At 40.5% G+C, this 19,519-nt stretch overlaps 1 protein-coding gene across 1 annotated transcript in view; it reads right to left on the reverse strand.

Annotated features, from left to right (window-relative positions):
* Window positions 1-19,519, reverse strand: part of MARCHF6 (membrane associated ring-CH-type finger 6) — a 61,604-nt gene that overhangs the window by 2,882 nt on the left and 39,203 nt on the right. Inside the window, exons 15-25 of the mRNA XM_081054204.1 lie at window positions 18,880-19,014; window positions 17,016-17,135; window positions 16,171-16,271; window positions 15,017-15,154; window positions 14,423-14,627; window positions 12,410-12,479; window positions 8,983-9,164; window positions 7,493-7,627; window positions 5,103-5,192; window positions 3,058-3,190; window positions 1,948-2,083 (exon numbers count right to left, since the gene is read on the reverse strand). Of these exons, the coding sequence (XP_080910330.1) occupies window positions 1,948-2,083; window positions 3,058-3,190; window positions 5,103-5,192; window positions 7,493-7,627; window positions 8,983-9,164; window positions 12,410-12,479; window positions 14,423-14,627; window positions 15,017-15,154; window positions 16,171-16,271; window positions 17,016-17,135; window positions 18,880-19,014 (1,445 nt within the window). The remainder of the gene's footprint in view (window positions 1-1,947; window positions 2,084-3,057; window positions 3,191-5,102; window positions 5,193-7,492; window positions 7,628-8,982; window positions 9,165-12,409; window positions 12,480-14,422; window positions 14,628-15,016; window positions 15,155-16,170; window positions 16,272-17,015; window positions 17,136-18,879; window positions 19,015-19,519) is intronic.

The following is a 19,519-nucleotide window of genomic DNA, read 5'->3' on the forward strand; positions in this document are numbered from 1 at the left end:
GAAGGATGGATGCAGAGCAAGGAGCGCCCAGTAAGACCTGGCACACCGGGTCTAAGAGTGGCAGCGGGGGGCCTGTGCACCAGGGCTGCCAGGGCCAGACGTCTCTGAGACCCAGCTCACTCATCAATGAAAGAAGAACAACGGCCTGTGCCCCATGACTACTGTGAGAAACAGGAAGCATACAAACGCCTGGCACATGTTGAGGGCTCAGTGTGGTAACTTTTCCTTTTCACCAACTTTCATCTATCCCTTTTTTGTCAACACATATAAGCCTGATGAGGTATTTTGGCAGTTTATGCCAAATAGTTTAACATTTCACTTTTTAAAACATTTCACTAATCCTACTGCTTCTTCATCCATGATCTCACTGTTTAATCCTTTTTGTCTCACTAATTCTTTTCCTAAAGTTAAACATTCCTGACCCCCCACTGTTTTCCAGCCAAGCAGTGTTTTTTTTAAACGGTGAGGATTTTGTGCATGTTTTAAATAATGAGAACTGAGCAACATGTAACATAATATATACACATAATACATACCTGAAACACATAATCATAAAACGTATCAAGATACGCCAAGAATGGGGTTAGCATTGTGGCAATGAAAATGCAATAAAAAGCAGAGAGAGAAAAGTGATTTAATTAACTTGCCCAGGACCAAAAAGTAACTCAGTGGCAGAAAAATGAGACTCTGTCACCCCAGCCCACCACGCACGCAGGCATGCACACCTAGCCCCTCCCACATGGACCAAATACTGCTGGAGGGCAGATGTGGAAAGGCAAACAAAATGGGCCCTCAACAGAGTCTGCCGTGCAATAGTTTCCTGCATGAAGGAGCACACGGGGACGGGTCAGAGAGTATACTGAGCTGCAGGACAAGAGCAGAAAGTGGTAATGATGAGAGGTGGGTGGGAAAGGCTCACTGAGGAGGCCTGGAAAGGACAGGTGTCAGGTGTGAAGAAGAAAGCACCAGAAAGCTCTCAAGGGACTGTCTCATTTGCCTTTCTGTCCGCAGGATCTACTCCTCTGCCAAAAGAAGGGAAGTGAGAAAACCTGACTTTCCTCACTGCAGTCCCTTCCCCCTTTCATGTTTGGCAGAACTTTCCGACCACCTGAAAGTGTACTTATATTTTCTACCGTCAGTAGTACAAGCTCTGGAGAAGCCGTGAACATGATAATAAATGTCATTCTTAAAAATATTACTCTTACAAGTCCTCAGAGTAAATAAGGTGGCCATATAATATCGTGCCCAAAGCGGGGCACTCGGCGCTGAGTAAGGGGCTGCTGTTAATGACCTGAAGGCAGCATGTGTCAACTCTCCCACGTAAACCAGCACCAATAGTTACAAACGCACTTCCTCCCTCAGATACCAGTGAAGCAGGGCAGGACCCAGTCTTCCATACAGACATGGATGGTCAAACGGCCATGACCCCCAAAAGCTGTTATCCTGGCTGCCCTCACTCTCAGGTCAGGTCGGTGCCCACAGAGCGGAGGGCTCAGTACTTGGCAGTACTTTGCAGCCTCTCTCGGCAGTGGTCAGAGGAACGTACTGGGCCCTGACTGCAGCCAGCGCTTAGCAGGTACTGCTAATCGCTAACAGGCTTCTTTTTCTCTCCAACTAGTTAGTGTACTGTCAGATCAATGTATTTAAAAACAGACTGAACACTATACCTGGGATGGGCACTAGAAGATTCTCCTCCCAACCACATTCTCCCAGTCTTCCCATTTCCACAAGTGACAACTCCACATTCCCAGTCGCTCGGCCCCAGTGTCTCTAATAATGTTCTTCACATTCTGCGGCCAATCTGTTAGCAAATCCTATTAATTGTACTTCAAAACATATCCAGAATCTGAGCACGTTTCCAGCCTGTGATTTATCACAGTAGACACAAAAATAAAGCAATGAGACATCATACCAAGAGTGGCTAGATGGATGGAAGTCTAGACTTACTTGTCGTTTTTAATATGCTCATAAAGACGCTTGAACTGGCGGACCTGGAAGGACAGGACGGCCATCAACACCACGACCATCAGCAGGAACGGGTAAATCCGCCGGTGGACCAGGTTTTGCATTTCTGCAGTCACACCTGTAAAACCAAAACAGGAAACTCTAAGTGTGTATGGACTGGCAGTGGAATGAACAGATGTGCTTTCAGTAAAAAGAGGGGGCTGGCTGGTGATGCGCAGCTGACACTCGTGGCAGATGAAATAGAGTGAGGCAGTAAGTGAGGTCAAACGGGTGCCAGTGACAGCAAGAGGGGGAGCAGGTCATGCTTCAAATGGCACCAAAGAGAAACAATGACTCATTCTTTTGAAAGGTCAGCGTGGCAGGCTGCAGTGTGGAGAATGAATTAGTGGTCAGAGCAGGGAAACCAGAGAGGGGGATGTTGACATCACGGTGCCAATGAGAGCCCAGGTAAGGGTGCTGCAGACGAGAGAATGGGTCCCAGAGGGACGCCAGATCAGTGGGACGTGGAGACGATTTGTGTGTGGAGAGCAGAGAGCCTCAGGTGACGTGGAGGACCCTCAAGCAACTTGTTGGATAACAACGCTGGTCACAGAGGGAATCCAGGGAAAGACTTAGGGGGGGAACGTAGTGCTGATACTTTTGAACATATGCTGGGTTTAAGGTCCTGTGAGGATTCCACAGTACAAAACTGATAATTCTAGCTGCCAAAGTATCACAAATTTGGTTTTCCTTTTATGCTGAAGAACATTTTAAAAATTAATTATGTTACTTCTTTAATTTTGTAAGTATGTGACCACAGCACTTTTAGTCAGGGGAAGGAAATCTGTTCCTGCCTATTTGGGGGACAGAGTACAAGTCAATGCGGTCTCACCTGCCTAAAGATAAAAACTGTATCAAAGGGCTTTGGGATCTTCTTAATCTTGCCCTGAGGTCAAATCTAAGAAAAATGGTATTCTGAACTCATTGTTTGAGCTGGATTTATATTCACAAATAAAGCCCTTGGGGCCAGCCAGTCTATGATACTGAAAATGACAATAATGAGAGCAAGCCAATACACGTGCTCTCTCAAGCCCCGCAGCCAGCATTACGCACCTAGTAAAGGAACGACGCCGGACGCTATGACGTAAGGCACACACAGGGAAAGCAAGAGCACAGAGATCACGGGCGCTGCCAGTCTACGAATGATGTAGTGGAGATCGATGTTCCGGATGCCATTTGCGTAGACCTGAAACGCACGGGGAACGGTGAGAACGAGGCTGTGAGACAGCCCCTCCTGCGTAACACAGCTCTGTGCACCCAAGCGGCTAGGAACTGAATCCACCAGCCCCCGAGAATTCAAACGGGTGATTTTTCTCGACGTCAAGGCAAATTCTGGAACACAAACCTAAACATGGTGCCCACCGTTTCTAAAGCAATGCATTTACCCCTTTACACTTGGCAGCTAACTCTGCTAAGGGAGGAAATAATAAGACATCCTCTAGAGCCGTAATTGCACTAGCCTTGCGCTATATACAAGATGGTGCCCAGGAATGTTAAGACAACATTAACTGGAAGTAACTTCGTAAGAGTGATCAGTGTTACTATTCAAAATTGCATTCGTTTTATCTGAATATGATAAGAAAACATTATAAACAGTAAACATGTTCCTGAAAACCTGGTATAAATCAAATTTTAGCAACCTAAAAGGTATTTTATGTAAAAATTTAGTACAAAAGAATTCTACAGTGAATATTTTTTCAAATTCAAGAATTTCCATCAATTTATCCAGAAAGTTCTATAGATAGTACTGCAGAGGAAAGAATAGATGAGAAAGTGGGGAAGCCTCGGGAATAATGGAAAATAAAGATGGCATGGAGAGGGAACTAAAACAGGGAGAGTGTCGTTCTTGTTTTCCTCCAACACTTCAACCTCACCTGACCCCCAGGGCCCCCTGGGAGGCTTAACCCCCGAGGCAGCTTCTGATCCCAGAGAAGCCTGGTAATCTAAATGCATGTATATTCACACAGCGAGGCATCGAAGTGACTCTCAACCATTTTATTTAAACTTACACACATGTATGAGGCCAGAATGCATCAGAGAGCAAAATATTACGAAGATCAACAACGTCACAGCCTCCAACTGGGATTGAACCCTTATTCTCCACGCTCCTTTGGAGGGCAAAGGAGTCTTTCCTGGGGACTCTACAGTGGAGTCTCCTATCATGGACGGACGTGCTGCCTGCACCCCACAACCACCTCACTCGGGCACACTTTCAGAATCAGCCCACACGGGAGAGATGCATGCCAACACACAGCAATTTCTGGGCTCTCCAAGCCCACAAACCTCCAGGTACAGGAATTTTTTTGACCATTTTCTTGTGCTGAAAACTACTGTCTGTATTTCCTATACATCAAAAGGAGGTGTGTCTTTACTACTACACAACTGTCCCACCTTATTTATCTGGCGCTGACCTAAGGACAAGAAGACTGTCCACAAGAACATGCTGTAGGTAACTAAAACGTAAACAACATGCCCTCGATAATTAAAACTTTAAGAAGTATCAAAATCTGTTATGTTGGCTATTTTGGATAGGTATCTTCCTAAAATGAATCATCGTATTTCCAAGCATTATTATCAGATATAGAAGCACAACCTATCTTTCTCAAGGCTGTCACCACAATGATCAAACTATCTGATGGGTCCTTAATACTGTAACGCTCTTAAGTACTATGTAGCTAGAATATTCCCAAACAGCTCTGCTTTCTTAATCTATTATTTTTTTCTGCCCGTTCTTTTATTTACTGCCTTGAGCAGTAACTTTTTTCTCTACTGTAGGTTTAGAAACCTGAATAACAAGCATCCATCAAAAATAACAAGTCTGCTGTGAAAAGAGGCACATACGCTAATTTTTGCCTTTACATTAGATAGGGTTCTAGGTAGTTTAAGCTACTGGTTAACCATCAGATAAGGGAAGTATTAAGAGTGGTTGATGAAAATTCATGGTGATAAAAGACCAAATTGCCTTCTCCTTAAAAAAAAAAAGTTATATACGCTCATTAAAGAAAATATAGAAAACTTAGAAAAGCAGAAAAATGAGACCCATCAGCTAAATGTCATCACTATTACTCCCAGTTTTTCTGAAAAGTGATCTTGCTTACCTGCTCAATCACAGTTTTCAGCCACCACTGAGGACCCATCAATGTTATAGCTGCAATGATTTTGGCGTGCAGGACTCCAAGTGCCCAGTCCTGGGTAATAAAAGGCATTTAGCAGATTGTGTCGTTGTTAGCAATAAACACAACATAGAAGCTTATAATTTTCTTAATTATTTCATTTCAAAACAGAAGTTCTGCAGGGTTAGCAACAGTTTTACAGAAGACTGAGGTATGCTGGAAAGTCCAGGGGATGTTTTTCCTCAACAGCTCAAGTTCAATGTTTCTATCAAAAGTCATTCTTGTATCTGTGTGGACATTAATGAAGAGCTCAAGGAGCAAATAAATAAACCAGTGCCATGATTTTATTTCATCAAAACATCCTTAAGCTGTTTTATTGGTTTTAGCTGAGCTGACTGTCAAAGTACGACTGTGGAGTCATGTTTGGCCTGCAGAAACTGTCCCAAAGGCTCACAGGGAGCTCCTTCCTGGCGTGCTGCACTCCGTCCGCCACGCCAGGCTCCTCACTGGGTAAGGCACCTGCTGGGGTGCCCACCACCCCAGGTCGCTGGAGTTCAAGCTCTCTCAATGCCCCTGCTTTCTAGTCTCATCCCGCAGGCAAGACACCACACACACCACGGCTAGAATTCCAAACAGCCCAGTCGCCCATAGACCTACAGCCCCTCGACGCAGGAAAGGCAAGTAGCTCAAAGTCAGGAATGGTGAAAGAGCAAGCTGTTCTGCTTCCACGGTTCAGGGTTTTACCCAAACACTGAGGACACATGCTGCAAATATCTGTCTGCAACTTGTGTTTCTCCCCTCTCAAACATGTCTGAGACAGATCTCGGTGAAAACACGCAGCTCTACTCCATCCTTTTAAACTGCTGTACTACATTCCACAGAAAGCTCTCCCACATTTATTTAGTTACTGTCTCCTGATGGGCATCTGGGTTGCTGCTTATTTTTTTCACATTATAAAAATGACACAGTAACAGAAACAGCCTTGTTCTGACTCCTTGTGCATATGTGTGTAAATGTTTCTTTGCAGCAGATTCTGAAAAGTGAAACTGCAGGGTCACAATATATAAGCATTCTTAAAACTAGACCATTTCAGATAATTCTCCAAGGCAACAATACTGGGTACTGTCAAGACCACCAAGAACACACGTATAACCAAACAAGTGGCATTTGCTGCTCTCTACAGTGAGGAGGAACACACCCCACAAGGAATGTGGGGTGCTGAGAGTGCTACAAAGGGCTTATTATATATAGGATTGGGACTTGTGTGAAGTGACTGGGGGAGGATTTCAGGAAGCAGGCTTTATTCTGTGCCAGATGCTATTAGAAAGCAGAGGAAATCTAAAACTGGGTTTCGTAATAAATCTTACAGAAGAAGAGGTAGATCGAGGCTAAAACTCTATTGGTTATGAAGCAGCAGTCAACCATGTTTGCCGGGACGAGGTACTTGGTCATTTTTGTGGTGTGGACAACACTCACGTTTGCCTGTGTTCAGACATGATTACAGCACCGTGGATTGGGGGGGGGGGGTTGGGGATTGGGGGGGTTGCCTTGATCCATCGTGGTCAGAGTAGCCCTGAGTAATGCTGATGTCCTGTGACACCGTTTATGCCAACAGGAGCACACAGAGGCCTGGGGGCAGTGCCAGGCCAGCTCAGCTCTCTCAGTGCTGCACACACACCGCAGAACATCGGGAGGCATATACCACTGGATGTGCAGTGACCACTGGGTTATGGCACATCACCTGACCTCTCCCTGTAAAGCTGTTTGTTTCCCTTTGAGACTATCAAGTCATCTGTAAGGTGACACTTTGCCACCATGCAAATCTTCACTTGTGCATTGTGGTGGTGTCAAAGCATGCCAACCAATTCTTCTCCCATCGAGTGGGAGGGGATCTACATCTCCTTCCCTGAATCTGGGCCAATCTCTGACTTCCTTGTATCCAGTAGAATACAGTGAAAAGTGAGGCTGTAGGACTTCTGAGGTGACACCCTATGACTTTGTGGGATAACACGCTGTCATTCTTCCAAAGTACAAGATACTCCTTAAAGTATGAAAGCCAAAGGAGCAAGATATCGTACCCTAACTAAAAGGTGAAAACATCAACACATGTTCGTTTGTATCTTTAAATATTGGTGAATCCTAAGTGAATAGTGAGTGACAATTTAATCTATAAAATAAGGTCTAAAAGACTTGTATGACCTGCATATTTTGAAAGCTATAGATTAAAATGCATTATTTAATCAATTTTACAACAATTCCTGCAACAGAAAAAATTAGGGAGTCTTTCCAAACTGCTTAAAATCACTTTAAAAAATTAAGGACTTTTCTGATGATAAATGTATAAAAACATATCATGACTAAAGACACGTACTTACCTGCCATGGGTAAAAAAGAGGAGTCTGATCCAAGGGGACCCTCAGGGGAGCAACAATAACCAGCTCAAACAGGAGCCCCAGGAGCAGCGGAACAACTCCCGCCAGCAGCACTGCAACTATCAAAGTCTTCATTATCTATTAGGAAATGAGAGGCCAGGTCATCAAAGAGAGTCTTTCTGACCTCTAGTCAAGCTCTTCATTCCATCAGAAAGTTTACTTTTCTTGTTTGACCTCTAATAGGATGAATATATTACCTAAAACAACTTACACATATTTTATGTTTCATGTTTAAATGAGATCTGAATATATAACTAAAAGTTCAAGCCATAATGAAAACATGATATTACCATGCATTACTGCTATAAAATTATAGAAATTTAATTTAATTACACATATTAACCAGGTGGCTGTGCTGTATTTCTCAATCTCATTCTCAGTAGTAGGCTTCTGTTTGTCTATGAAAAGCTACTCGTTGCCCCAGGCCCCTGGTCCAATGGTGACCCACCCACAGGCTGACTTATGACCCTTGAGGTGGGCTGGTATAGGAGAAGGGCTCTGCATAGCCCTAATTAAGGTAATTGATCAAGCTGATCACATTGGCTCCTGGTAGAATAGTGCGGTCCAACAGAACTTACTATGGTAACAGGAACCTCCTATATCTGTATTGTCCAATATGGTGGCCACTGGCCACATGGTTACTGTATTAGGCAGTGCAGCTCTAGAACTTGGACAGAGGCATCAGATGAACACAAAGTATACCCAAAGTGAAAAGACGTATGAAAAGAACCACTAGGAAATCCTGACAAAGGAATCAGTCTTTAAAGTGGCCTCAATGTCTGATGACCTCCCCTTTTCCCAAGGTAGCCTCATTTGTTTCAACAAGAAACGAACATGGTGTGCATGAAGACACATTTCTTGCTCCTTTACGTGGCAATTTGATGATACGGAAGAACAGCAATATAAAACGAAATCAGCTGCTTTATGTATTTTAAATATAGTTCTCTCATTATCTTATGGATTAAATAGCAATTAATTATGTGAAAACCATAGCAATTAATTATATGAAAAACACTGACTCGATCGCGAAGTCAAGATATTACATATGCAAATAGATCAGAAAATGAAATTTTAGAAAAAATATCATTAAAGGAAATTTCTACTTAAACTGATTTTAAATTTTATAGAATATCTTACTCCTTAAAATATAATCAATCTCCAAAATAAGTTTTCTAATTATATTATTTACTCAAGAGCCTTACTGGATCACTTCATAACATGATTTTTCTTTTATCTCACAAATACATTTGACTGTGGTTCTCAGAAAGAACCAGAAATCTACTGTTTGTAAGCAATATTCCTTCTAATTCAAAAAAATCAACTCGACACTACCAGCATAATGAAGAAACAAAAGTGAAAAGATTTAAAGAAATGACTGGAAAAACATCTATTACTCCTGTCAGACAAGATCCGTCTTTCTTAGGAAAACCTACCATGAGGGACCACTCTTTAACCTTTTGGAAGATCACTCTGCGTCCCTGGGGCATCCATGCTACCAGCACCGTCACTGCCCGTATGGTCAGCCAGCAAACATAGAGACCACACGCAGCTGTGTAGAGCTCGTGGATTTTGGCAGTCCCGGTCCAAAATGACATTAACCAGCGCCCAGCAAATACTGAAAATAGAAAAGCTGATAAATGAGACACGTGACTACGTAAGCAGAACTGCAATCTTTGTATTAATGTTGTTCTATTAGCACTTTCAATCATTTTACATGTTTAGTCAAAAGATATCACATGTTGATATATCACTGTCTTCATTAAAAGCAAAAAAAAACAAAAAAACAAACAAAAAACAACCCCCAAACTCTAAATAATGCAATTATTTGATTAACACGCAACCAAAACCCACCAAGTCACTAGGAGCAAGCCCTCCTGTGACATGCATTCCAACTTGCCATGCCAATTACTTGTTCTTGGAGACTAAAAAAGCTTGAGGGAATTGCTGTTTTCACTGTTTTTATCACCAAATGAAATTATTATGCATATAATAGGACAAAAGTAGAGAATTTATCTTCTATTATTTGTGCTGACAATACTTTTAATATTTAGGAACATTACAAACAATTTAGAATCATTTTCTTTCAATTGACTTGTTCGTCAAGACAGAAAATTAAACTTATTTTAATAAGTAGGCACAGTAACATTTTAATGCACAATAACCAGAGAATATCATAATTTTCTTGGAAAAAAATTAGGATCTAAATATAATGAAACTTAGGAAACAGATTTTAAAGTTGTCTAAGAAACAGCCTCACACAGTTATTACAAATTACAATACTCACATACAAAATTAAATTTAATTGTTGAGTATTGTTTAATAAATTTACAATACTCACATACAAAAAAACCTAACTCATTGCAGATCATTAATTTAGTAACTTTCTTTACATGGTTACTTTTTAGTAAGGCTAGAGACAACAGCAAGACCCAAATCTCCAGTGCATTTCTCTCTGAGCTGACTTCTCCTTAGTACAAAACTGCCTGTTACTTCCTAGCACCTAAAAGGGGCCAATAGCCTCCTGAGCACTTCACATTATGTTACCTCATCAATCTTCCCCAAACCGTTACAGTAGCTACTGCCTGGTTTTTTGTGTTTGTTTTTTTTTTTTCAATTACAACCGACATTCAGTATTATTTTATACTAGTTTCAGGTGTGCTGCATAGTGGTTAGACATATGATTTATAAATTATCCCCTCTGGTTAGTCTAGTACTCACCTGGCGCTATACTTGGTTATTACAGTATTATTGACTATATTTCCTATGCGTTACTTACATCCCTGTGACTATTTTATAAGTATCAATTTGTACGTCTTCATCCTTTCACTATTTTCACCCAGTCCCCCACTATTACCTTCATTTTGAAGATTAAGAAACCCAGGGTCAGGTAAAAGCTTACCCAATCAAGATCACACTAAGGTGGAGACTAAATATTAACTCCTGTCTACATGACAAAGCTGATGCTCTTAACTGCTGAAACCATACTGCCTCCAACCAAACAACCCAGCTCAACTCTCAAATCTTACAAGACATAATGCTGACAAGCACAGACTTCTTTGCAGCATTACAAAATAGTTTGGGTGAGAAGATAAATTTCATTTTTAAAGACAAATATATGTAAATGTTACATGACATAACACATGTGCATGTTAATTTGAAGATATAAAAATCAACGAATTCTGTAGCAATGTTTTGTCATATATACACATGTGTGCATGTATATATGTGCGTGTTTATGTGTATGTATATCTATCTATACATATATCTTGAGTGCCAAAAAAATGTATACACACGACTTGTATTCATCTTTTGTTATTGATATATATTGAGTATTACAATTTTAATACAGTTTCTTTCTTTCTTAAAATGTGTATACATGTTTTTGGCTCTGTGTGTGTGTGTGTGTGTGTGTGTGTGTGTGTGTGTGTGTGTGTACACTCATATATCTATATATATCTCTACTCCAAGGATTTTTGTGTGTTTTTTTGTTTTTTGTTTCTTTGGTTGGTTTTTAAAAATGTAAAAGCCACTTTCTATGCCATACTTCACATCCTTCTAATCAAAAGTGTTTTTGAGAGGACAGGATTAGGGTTTCGTTTGCAGTAGCTTATCCTCAGGTCAATTGTAGCTGCAGAACAGTACCCTATGGGAGAACAGCATCCTCGCCACCTTAAATGTGTACGATGCTACTCAACATTTCCATGATGAAACATAATGGAATTCTTTCTACCAGATGGTGGGACTGGATTAACAGAGAAATATTTAGTTAACAATCTTCAGTGAAATTAAAAGTACTTTTATTGCCAAATTCAAGTACTGAAACTAGGTTTCTTTCATTAACTTTTTTTAATATTTCTAGTAAAAACATGAAAATGGAACATAAAAACCATCAATGTAAAACTGTCCAAAGTTCACAAATTAAGTGTTCTCAGCAATATGTTTACTACATACATCGCATCCAATGGTTAATTAGACTTTGTCATTTAACAGCTGTGATGAGTAGTGAGCCAAAGAGCAAAGTTCTAAAGGTCAACAATTATTATGCAGAAACAGCAAAAAAAAACTTTAGTTCTTATAGAAAAACTCAAGTACTTAATACAAATTTGATTTATAAAATTATATTGAGTTAGTGTTATAATCAAGACACTAACCAAATACACATTTATATGCTTTGTAAGAGCTCAAAATTATCTTAATGATTAAATGGCTAATACATATTAGTATGATTCAGAACTTTCTGGCTCACTATAAACACCAACATGGAGTGTGTGAAGGATCAGCTTTGGACTCCACCCCCATTTACCCCTGACCTCTGGAGAAGATGACAAAGTACTATATTCATTCACAGCTTATTTGTCAGATTAAGAAATGTTGTTTAACTGAAATCTAAAGATAAGTATCTGTGAATACTAGACAAAAAGGGAAACAGTCTGGCTTCATAAAGGTCTCTAGCAACAGGCATGCAATGGATTGGAAAGATAATTACATAACAAGGGCAATTATAATCAGCATCAAAAGACTGGCTTAAAAAAAAAATGACTTAAGCCACACAGACAACTTTTTGAAAACCCATACTAATCAGACAACGTCCATGGAAACTGAGTGGCCACAGTACTTTAACTTCCAAAAACAAATCATAAATTAAATCTTGACTTTGTCCCCATCTGCTCCAATACAAAGAAATTCAATGAGAAGGAGAACCAAGCCTAAATAAATTAATATTCCATATTCAATCAAAAATGGGGGTAAAATGATTTTGAGTTTGTATCTGATGAAAGATCACATCTCAGCAAGATATACCCTTTAAAACAAAGCACCTTTTCATGACGTCATTAGCAGAGAGCTAGGAGAAGCTCCTACCTGGTAGAGTAAGGCAGATGAGGCTGGCGATCAGTAGGGTTATACACATGAAGACAATCAAAAGAAATATCTGCAAGGCAAAACACGAGAGAGTGTAAATGGTTCATATGAGCTCAGTATATCTTATGACACCTCTCAAAAAATCAACACAATTCTCCTAGTAAAAACAAATGGTCTGAACTGGTATTTCCAGGTTTCCTCCCATTTCACATAAAAAGAAAATTATTTTGGTAAAATTACCTATAAGGAAATTCAACAGGAAAATAAATGTCCATTTTCAGATAATCAGATAAATCAGCAAGTAACACGTAAACATATTTTTTAATCAAAGCATAAAAATAAAATATAATTACCTTAAATTTTCCCTTACTATTAATTAAAAGTAGAAATATTCATTTTTTTAAATCAAATTCTCAGAAACTACTATTCTTGAAGGGAAAACTTACTTTCTAACTGTTCGGTACAATTAGAACTTTCTGTGACAATGGAAGAAATGCCTACATCTGCGCTGCCTGACAAAGGAGCCATTGGCACGTGGCCACTAAGCATGTGGCATGGGGTCAGTGTGCATGAGTAATGCAATTTTACGTTGTATTTACTCATGTGCACGTGTGCATGCATGCCGCCTACAAGAACTGTATTTTTTCTTTTTTCAGCTTTATGGCCGTATGACTAATAAAACTATAATATATTTAAAGTGCACAACATGACCTGATACATGTATGCATTGTGAGGGCATTTCCACCACTGAGATAATCAGCACATCTATCACCTTACATGTTTACAAACTGTATTTACTTTTAATTAGATTTAAATGGAAATAGCCACGTGTAGCTACTGGCTCCTGTATTGAGAAGACAGAAAGAGCACGCAAAGAGAGGAAGGAAGCAGCAACCTGGGCAGAAAGGTATTGACTGCTGCTTGCCTTCCACCTGACTGAGCACAAGCCTTCCTGAGCCCAAAGGGCAGAGCTCTGATGGAAAGACTGAAAAGGACAAATGTCAGTTCTCCAAGAGGAGGCTGTGAGGCTGTCAGCCTTCACGGCTTGAGAAACCCATTAATGACTCTGATCTGGGCCGGGAAGGACTTTTTGCCAATCCAAGAGACTCATCTGTCCCAGCTTTCTCTCTTCTCTCCTGGCTATGCTCGGATCCCCCTCCCTCATCTCTCACAGCTCCCCCCAGCTCTCCTGGCACCCCCCCACCTCTCACCATTCAGCCCCCACTGTCATTCAATTCCCTGCAGTTCCAAATCTACCATGTCTCACTTGCCTCTCGTCCTGGCACATGCATAGAATGCCCTTCCCACTTTCCATCTTGCTCTCTGCCTGGCCTCCTACCTTAAAACACTAAGTACAGGCATCACCTCCACTAAGATTCTGGAACACCTTCCAAAAAGAGTATTATGTGGAACAAGGAGTGGCTAGTCGTGTAACATGCTACTAATAAAGCGAGGTGAGGACCAAGACCTGTTCATCAGGTTTAACTACACAAAGGTCACTGGTACCCTTGCCAGGAAACCATTTTGTTGGAGTCTGGGGGGCAATTCTCACTCAGACAGGCTCTTCCTTAAACAATATGGTCTTCAGTTTCATCAGATATAAGATAGATATAAGAGATTACCATTCATGTCTTGCAGTACTTGGATGAGAATTAAAAGGGAGAAAAACATTAAAATGCCCACTCCAGTTCCTGACCTGTAGTTGAAATGTTATCAACAACGTTCGTTTCATTTTTGCTCAAGAGTCTTTCATATTAGCCCTTTCAAAGAGCAAGGAGGAACAGCACATGGATTCCCAACTCTATGACCCATCTCTAAATTAGATAAACTTAGCTAACATTAACATACGTTATGCTGCACAATGAGAGAACTAAACATGAGTTCTTGTCAGGAGACCGTAGGACATGTCTCCACAGAGGACTACCCACTAACAGCAACAATAACAACAGCACCAAAATTTCTCAACAGAAATCTGAGAACACTAGACCTCTGGTTAGTCTGTACAGTACCTACCCTGAGCGGGAAATTTAAAGGCCGGCGGTAAGGCTGAAAGCCGACAGGCCCTCCCTGCTGGAGTATGGCTTGGTGGGCTGCGTGCAGGCCTTCCCCCACCACGGGAATAGCGTTGTTATTCCGAGCATGCTGGTTATGGTTAACTTGTTGGTTTGCACTGTTCTCGCTTTCTTCCTGGTCTCCCAATAAATAGGAATGAAGGTCCCTATGTAAAAATTGTATCAGTGAAAATTCTCACTTCAGATTCGAATAAAACAGCAGACATGAGATTTACTTTCTTCATTATTTAGGGTAGAAAATGCCAAGTAGACTCTCTACGTGGCACTATGACCTCAACCCAGTCTAAATGTTGTTACCTGCTTTAAATTAGACCTTTCTAAATTTAATGTTAATTAACATATAGAATACCCCATAAATTCAATCTATTTTATGTTTTCTTCAGCCAGCATCTGAGAAGAAATCGTAACTGAAAAAGATACAAGACACACTTTGTGAAGATCCTCAGGAAGAAACAATTTCTTTTCTTTTTTAGAAAGGTTATTACACCGACACATGTGCCACATGTGTCACTGTGTGACACCTGCCTGTACTTACAGCAAGTATCCAGCGGTGACAGTCCACGCTCGCACAAGCCCCTTCAGCCACTGCCGCGTGTGTCCCTGTTCAAGCAATGCTGGCAAGACAACCTGAAGCAGAAGCAGCTCCAGGGACAGTTCACTCACTGGAGCATCACTAGGCAATAACAGAGAGCCATAATTTACAACGTGCATCCCATTTCCCACAAAGACAGCATCACATTGAACAGCTAATGGGATGCCAGCCACTCCCCTAAGAGCTGAATGAACCCACTGTCTTTATCACCTCTCCTCCATTCTCTCTTGAGCCAACAAGGCTTCTCCCTCAAACCGCCCAAAACAGTTCCTGGCAAGGGTACCAATGACCTTCATGGCCTTAAAGGCAATGCACAAGTCTTGGTCCTCACCTCACTTGCTGTATTAGTAGCACATTACATGACTGGTCACTTCTCGCTCCTCAAAACACCTTCTCCTTGAACATCTTTCCAAGACCCATGGGTTCCCTCCTCATCCTGACCCAGATTTTCACGTAGATTGTGGAGGAAGGGGCATGGGGTTAAGGATGGATTATAAATGGAGAACAAGAAGGAGGCCTAAACTAAGGTAGTGAGCAGTAAATTGAGTAAATAAGAGACCTTAAAGAATTAGAATTGACAAGATTTAAAGACTAATGAGAAGTAAAATTGAGGCAGAAACCCAGTTTGCCTGGCAAATTTCTGGTTTAAGTGACTGATGGGATAATGCAAATCACTGAAAAGGGAATATAGGAAGAATGAGACTAGGTTTCTAGGTGACTTAAGTTTTAACATCAAAAAAGATTTTCCATCTATAAGCCTTATATCCTATTTTTAATCCATAATTAAATGGGCAACTATGGCTACATTTCTTATAATGTGCTTTTCATATAAGCATGATGCTACTAACACACTCTCATCGGGAATGGTGAACATTTCAATGATGAACAAAGGCAAACTTCATTTGCAGCACAATAAGTCTGCCCTTTGGGAAATGTAACTGCTAAACTAATGTTTATGTGATCTATGACATGACCATATTTAACTGTCAGATGATTTCCAGTATCTGTAAGAAACGCATGTTTCAAATGTATGTACTTTGCACATCAAATCCCTAACAGAGCTAAATTAGTAAAGCCTCCCAATTTCAAAAACATACCTGTAGAGCATGACATTGTACGGAAGAAAATTCGGGAGCAGACTCTTAATTATTCGTATAGGAAGCCAAAGCATCAGGAGGACAATGGAGCCGAAAACAATCTGCAGGGAGAAACAATGCAAACCTCTGCAAATCAGTCCTGTGAGAGGCAGGCGGGCTTCTGAACAGACCCAACCAATGGGCAATCCAAGTCCCCCGCCAGGGTCTCGAGTGTTCCCTTGGCACACTATACTTGGGTCACTCTGTGTATAGAATGTGTTCCTGTGATGGCTTCTCCTTTCTCTCTAGGACACCAGGGCTCAAACGGAGCCACAAAGTATAATCACTGCATGGTATGTGAGGAGAGAGCTCTAAACTCAGAACGAATGATCAGGATTGTCTACAACTTAATAAATCACCTGTAATTAATTAAAAAGACATGACCCATATTAATGGCTACAAAACCTTCCAATGGGTGCAATACTGTTTTTAGAATTTTATTTTGGAAAAATTTAGATTTAAGTAGGTAATTTCTTCTTCCAGGCAGGGAAAAGACTCTACTGCTGAGTTTAATTTAGAAGCAGTAACAAGTCTCCATTGCTTTAATGTAAGTTAAATGTAATTCAGAAACTCATTAATTTGGCAATCAATTATACTACTAAAGTATTTAATAGAAGGTATTTTTGTTTTAGTAAACATTGTATTTGTTTTAGCAATGTAACCAATAAAACAGCTACTTAACAACCAAGTTCCACAGGCTTATGTAAACAGAAAATTATCCAATCTACCTACCAGTACTCCTGACCAAAAAAAATAAATCTAGAGTAGCATACTTTACTTCCAAAACAATAAAAAGGTCTGCTTACCACAGACAAAATAAATCTTCGGAGATGCCTATAGATGGGCAAATGGATCATTTCTTGTACTGGGTTAAAATCCGGATCATTCAAATTCCTTAGAAACCATAAGACACCAGGTCGAAGTACCTGCAAATAGATTTTAAACGCTATAGACACCAATGGTTTCAAGGCTCCGTATATGAGCTGTAACACTAACAGAAAAATAAGCTCTTAAAATTAGTCTGGCATCTTATAAAATGGGCTCCAGGAAATTCACATGGCTTTCTTGGGAAAAGCAGTTCCTAAATCAGAATCTTTATGAAAACTATCCTGTGTTTGATGTCCTTTGATGCTTTTAATCATTTCATGAAGATAAATATTATTAAGGACAGTTTGATATCTCCAAGATGAAAAATATATTTCTTAAAATTCTCACTATTGTACCATTTGGTGAAAGAATTAGGTTGCAATTTATAATTGTCCTAAGTAGAAGATCTTATTTCAGTCTTACACTCCTGAGAGAACTTATCTTAATTAAGAAGCCCTATAGTTTCTCAGTACGTATCTTCATTTTACTACCCACATCTTTTCCCTCTCAGTGGAAATCACCAACCCAAGAAGATGTGGGTGATGGGGCAATGGATGAGTCTGGGTATTAGTTCTGGGTGCTCCAAACTCACTGAGTAAAGCATCTCATCTGCCCAAACTCTATTTCTCCTCTCCCAAACAAGGGGGTTATAATATAAGACCTAACTCCCAAATACTAGGATTCTGTGTCAACGGTAAAACACACAGATAAATTGAAAAATTCATATAAAACTTTTTAATCACTTAACAATGTTAAGTGTTTAAACAATGTTAACCTAAACAATGTTGATCGCTTAACAATGTTTAGAATGCACATACAGTTACAAATTTAAAAAACATGTTAGTCTTGATCACTTGCTTCAAGGAAAGAATACAAGCTTTATTTGCGAACAGAATTGCTGACCTTCCACTGCATGACTCACGAGAACACACTGGCCCCCACCTCCCAACCCCTCCTCAAGCCTCTCGAGCAGCACTACACACCATGACCAGCACAGAGCCCCTGGGCTTTCCTATTCCATTACACCGATGAGTCGGCCTGCGCCTCGGGCCCTGCACAGATCCATCAGCACTCACACAGGAGTCAGCTGACTTGTCAAAGGCTGTATTCCTTCCAAGGGTGTCAAACCAAGGACACGGGGTCGTGTCTGGTTCTCACTGTCACCCCGGCAGAGAGCATGGTGACTAACACAGAGACAGCGTGGGCAGCTATCAGAACTACGTACTTCCTGCCGCACCAGTGACCGAGCATGAGAGGTATACTAATTAGATACTGGCCTTCCTCTTTATCTTATCAGCAAGGATTATATTCCAAAAATAGGATTAGGAAGGTACCCATCTGGAAGTGAACTGGAATCATAAAGGATCCTCACTCTAATTCTGCACTTAAGGTACCTGCTTCAAGATCAGCGGACATATTTGATTCTGCAAAATCATACCCTTTGGGTATTTCCAGCATTACATTTCCTTGAATGAAGTCCAAGACAGGATCACATCACATAAAATTCCAAGAATTTTTATTAGAGTATGGCCACAACATATACCAAGTAAAGCAAGTGCTTTTCTTTTTTTCCCCTCAGTCTACTCATCTTTGAAACTCATAATTAAGTATAGTCATATATTAAAACTAGTCAATTTTTGAGACAAATGACTGAAAACAGTTTAAAGCAATTAAGCTAAATTTGCCTATCAGTTATGCCCCTTAGAAGAGAACAATAGAGATGATTTAGGTAGGGAATCCTAACATCCTGAAGCGCAGTCCACTTCATGAATGTGGGCGTGGGCACTTCCCCGTGGCACTCACCTCGCGCAGGAGCAGGATGAAGGAGGCGAAGTAGAACACATACACCATCCCCACGAGCCAGTGCAGAAACATGGTGGTGCCCGGGGCTGACTGGAAGCTCAGCTCGCGGTCTTTCAGAGTGGCATCAAACATTTCCTAAGGCAGACAGAACAGGTGAGCCAGGATGGGAGCACGGACATCTGCCAAATTCACACCTCCATCTTCTGGGAAGTGAGTAACATGGCTGTGCGTGTGGGCTCTGGACCACAGTTCTCTTAATGACATTTCATGATGTCACAGAAATACAAATGCTATGAGGCTGGACGCTATTTCAAAGAGGTAATGACACTTAAAATTAAAAAATTTTAAATATAAGAAGCAAGGCTGATAAACCAATTGGTAAATAAGAACTTTACAATACTACTACTAAAAAAGAACCATTTTTGGTTAACGTGATACCTTCTTTTCTTGGTTACAGGTCTGCATTCACAACAGTTTTAATAGTAAGGTTTGGGAGTAATGTTATCTCAGAACTAAAGGCAGCTTTTCTACATATAAAATATTTTTGAAAAGTCAAAACCTGATTATCAATGACACCCATGAAAGATTATAATCAAAACTTCTAAGATGAGCAGCATCTTAGTTAAAACAAACTGTTTAG

Source organism: Rhinolophus hipposideros, assembly GCF_964194185.1.
Source record: "Rhinolophus hipposideros genome assembly, chromosome: 7".
NCBI classification, from domain to species: Eukaryota; Metazoa; Chordata; class Mammalia; order Chiroptera; family Rhinolophidae; genus Rhinolophus; species Rhinolophus hipposideros.